Below are 4232 nucleotides of genomic sequence, written 5' to 3' on the forward strand. Positions count from 1 at the left end.
AATACTTTTATATATAATTTAATTATTAGCCTTTTGTCTTCTTCATGGTCAATTTCTAAGCTTCCATTTCCATTTTTGCTAGTTATATACTTATATTATACAATAATACTTTTATATATATATGAGAAAGTGTTTGTCATTTTAAATTATATAAAATTAGGATTTATTTTCTTCGTGTTGTAGGAAAATAATACGTCTTTCCTACGCACACAAACATAGAGAAGAGAGAGAAAAGAGTGGTGAGAGAAAATAAAAAAAAATGGAACCCACGTGCTTTTGTGTATTTGTAGGAAAGTGATACTATTTTTCTACAATATGATACTTATTTTTCCTATAAAATTATGTCATTTTAAGAGAGATAAGCACAAAAAAATATTTTTTTATTTAAAATTTAAATTAAAAAAAAATCACTCACTTTCTTCTCTATGATTTTCATTCTTTGTGTTTATCTCTCTCCTAAAATAACATAACTTATGTCTTTTAAAAGGACAAACATCAAACCCATATATATATATATATATATGGGGCAGGATATTCTTACACCGGTGTAAGAGTTAGAAGTCTTACACCCAATCTTGACCATTGATCCACTTGTATCCAATGACTCACATTACTAAAAAATTAGATCCCTTAGATATAAGTAGGATCAACAGATAAGATTAAAAGTGTAACTTACACTAGTGTAAAATGATCCTGACCCTATATATATATATATATATATATATATATATATATAACATGATCCTTTGACACTTCATATAAGAGTCGTTGATCTTGTCTTGATTTAATGGCTCTCAGATAAGGTGTCAAGGATCCTACCCCTAACCATCTTTTTTTTCTTGGATATAATTACACCTACCTCCTTTATCTTTCTTATTTTTATGTTTTGTTCTTATATATGAACTATATGCAAAGTTTCCTTTAAAATAATAAAGTAAGAGAGATGGGTGTAATTTTGTAGAACAAAAATGGTGTAAGTATAATCAAGGCTAACCTCAACAAAGAGAACTGTTTCCTGTTATATATTTTTTATTGTAAGATACTGCATCCTACCCAAATCCTATTAGGAAGACAATGCCAACAAAAGCAGAGAGCAGCAGGCAAAAGAAGTACACATTGAATTTCCAAGAATGCTTTCTTCAGGAGCAATATTATGGAATGAGAACTGGTGACGGAGAGAATAAGCATTTGTGTGCCCACAACATTCATACCAAGTTATTCCTTATAGATCACGCCCATAGAGGATAGTAAAAATAATTCAAAATGTAGGTGCTACATTTTTATTCCTTGTCAATTTGAACAACTGAATCCATCACATATACAATCACTTTGGGCTGCTACATTCACACCACAATGAATCATGAAGGAGATAAACAGATTTACACAAGAATATTGTATTACCACCGGTATAAACTAACCAAGAGCCTAAGCAAACGAACGGGGAGAAGCGACACCTCCAAAAAAAGGTGTGTTCAGAAGAATTTCTGAATACATTAATTGAGCTTGAATATGAGTTGAACAGCAACTGAAGATTATGCAAAAATAGGGTGTCAGGGTGCATATTCTTGTTCAAGGATAGGTTGTGTTCGAGTAACTGTTGCAGCAGGTGCTTTCGTATCCCCAACAGATGCCATATGAAGAGGTTCTCCCCCCTCTGCAGCCCTTTCCATCTGTTGTATTTTCTTGTTTTGCTTGCACTTGAGCACCCACAAAACTAGTAACCAAAACAAAACCAACAACACAAGTCCTCCCAGGACAGACCCAAGAATAATCCAGACCTTCTTGTTACTCTTGTTCTCCCCTTGAGCACTTGGTACAGGGGCAGGAGAGGCTGGTGATGGTGTAGGACTAGGAGGAGGAGCAATGTACTCAACCACTAAAGAGAAATGGCCCTGCTGGGAGGTAGAGCAAGTGTTGGCTCCTGTTACATTGCTGAAATTGTATGAACCTTGTAAATCAAACCAAACACATTTTGCAATGGTGCCATGAGGAGCAGATTTTACATCCTGGAACTTGACTTTGATGGGTTCACCGGATGCATTTACATCCAGTTCTGATAAATTTGTAGCCGACAAATTGGAACCACTATAAGCAAGAAGTCCTAGAATAGGGGACAAGTAAGTATAATTTGGCAAAGGGTAGTACCTGGTTGACCAATTACCCAAATTTTGGTACACCAAAACAAGCCTTTTTACATAAGGTTTCTCAATGAGTCCCTTGGGAATTTCAAATTCGTTGTACATTGGAAAACCTCTTCTCCTTAAACTGCCACTCCTTAATCTCAATGCAGCAACCTTAACCCCAATCAAATTGGAAGGAAGTTGAGTGGCATTATAAATGGTACCTGTTTTTGGTTTGACCAAAGCCCTATAGGCATAATCTTGGAGAATTGCATCAAGGGACGACTTAGCTTGGGTTGTGGCAGCTCTGACATGGGGATGTGGGAGTGAGTGAAAGCATATAAGAAGAACAAGCATCGCGAGACTCCGAAGAAGAAGCCCCATCGATGCTTGGGATCACTGGCTGCACTGTGTTGTTGATGTTGATATGATATGATATGATATATTTGAACAATTGGTCCAAAGAAAATCACCTGAAACGAAGGGTCTTCAAAGAAAAAAAGGGGTGTAGGAGTTGGAGGCAAGTTTTGATTTTGTTGTGAACAACGGGAAGGGTATAAAGAACAATATTCTCCCCAGTTTATAAAGCAGCTTTGAAGGTTTCAACCGTTGCAACTATTCCTCTTCACTTTCAGAAATGGAATAATAATGATAAAAGGCAATTAAGTCCAAAGACTCACTTAGCACAATGGAATCTTCTTCTGGTTCTGGGCATTTGCCTTTGCATTTCATTCTTCTCCTCCTCCTGTGAAAAATTGACCTACTCCAAAATGAAAGAAAAAAAAGGGATAATTGAGTTGAGACAATATAAGGATGAAGATTGAGGAGGCATTTGAGAAACTAAATACCTGAAAGTTGAAAGCCCTAAAATATTAATGGATTCAGAATAAGCTATTTGTTGAATGTGGAGTTGAATGGTGATGACCACCCCATGTAGTGTCAGTATGAACAGCAAAAGCAAAAAGGCAACAATCTTGAATCCTTGTTGGTTATGAGTGGGAGTGAAGAAGAATCAGAGTACCCCATTACCATTAAGATGCATTTTGTATGGGTAAATCCAAGTCCAAAACTGGGAAAGAGGTGGATCATGCTCTGCTTCGATTGATTTCGAAATTGAGGAAACTAAACTGGGAGGGGAATGGAATGGCTCAGCTCAGCTCAGCTCTACAACAAAGGAATTCAAAGAACCAAAGGCTTCTTCTTCTTCTTCTTCTGAGGAAGAGGAAGAGGAAGAGATAAGTTCGTGTTTGTTGAGTTGTTGAGGTCCACTCGACACTCACCTCACCACCGCTGAAAAACACAGAACAAAAGCACAAAGCAGCGTGTGTGTGTGAGTGTGTGTGTTTGTCTTTGTGGCCCCTGGGTAAGTAAAACACCAACATTGTAAAAACCCAAATCATACTCCTTCCTCTTTGTATATTGAAAATTATTTTTCAATCTACCTTTAATGCATAAACATTCTAAAATATTTTTATATTGCGATAGGTTATTCTACTTCTCATTTTTTCTATCTATTTTTACTTATCATTTTCTCTAACACTGTTAGATCAGAATCTCACTAAAAGAAAAAAAGATAAAGATTAATTGAGATTCTGATATGATCTAATGGTATTTCAGAGTGGTAAGCCAAGGTAGGTCGAAAAAAAAGTAAGTAAAATAACTTATTCCTTTTATTGCTTTAATGTTTATAAGGTGAATATAGATAAGTTATCTACATTCCTTCCCGAAACGACGTCGTTTTGGGTTGAAAAATTTAAAATTATAATAAAAAAATTATTATAACTCTAAATTAAATTATAATTACAAAAATACATTGATTTCCGCCTCAAAACGATGTCGTTTTGGGCTCAACGTAGATAAGTTATCTACATTTAATTGTAGAAAAAGCAAACCATATTAATATATTTTTAGGTTTTACTTATGTAATATGAAAGAAGTTATGTTATATTTTGAGACAAATGATGTGGGGTTCATCAATTTAAAAAAAATAAAGAAGCATATCTTTTTAGGGAAAAATGTTTGTTATTTTACTTTTTATTTTTTTTGTAAGTAGTGTTTGTCATTTTAAATGACATAAAATTATGTCATTTTAAGAGAGATAAACACAAAATA

The 4232-nt window shown here is 34.6% G+C and overlaps 1 protein-coding gene across 2 annotated transcripts; it reads right to left on the minus strand.

Annotated features, from left to right (window-relative positions):
* Positions 1–1216: 1216 nt before the first annotated feature.
* Positions 1217–3444, minus strand: LOC133302198 (uncharacterized). 2 transcript variants are annotated; one of them, XM_061501944.1, is made up of 2 exons: positions 2969–3444; positions 1217–2880 (listed from the first exon to the last, which is right to left on the minus strand). In XM_061501944.1, exon 2 carries the CDS (start codon positions 2502–2504, stop codon positions 1551–1553), a length of 954 nt encoding a protein of 317 aa, XP_061357928.1. In that variant the 5' UTR covers positions 2505–2880; positions 2969–3444; the 3' UTR covers positions 1217–1550. The 2 variants fall into 2 exon arrangements, with proteins under 2 accessions (XP_061357928.1, XP_061357929.1); XM_061501945.1 differs by having other exon boundaries at positions 1217–2883.
* Between the last annotated feature and the right edge of the window lie 788 nt (positions 3445–4232).

Source organism: Gastrolobium bilobum, unplaced genomic scaffold (genome assembly GCF_033153095.1).
Source record: "Gastrolobium bilobum isolate Gb01-03AN ecotype WA unplaced genomic scaffold, APGP_CSIRO_Gbil_v1 utg36934, whole genome shotgun sequence".
NCBI lineage: Eukaryota > Viridiplantae > Streptophyta > Magnoliopsida > Fabales > Fabaceae > Gastrolobium > Gastrolobium bilobum.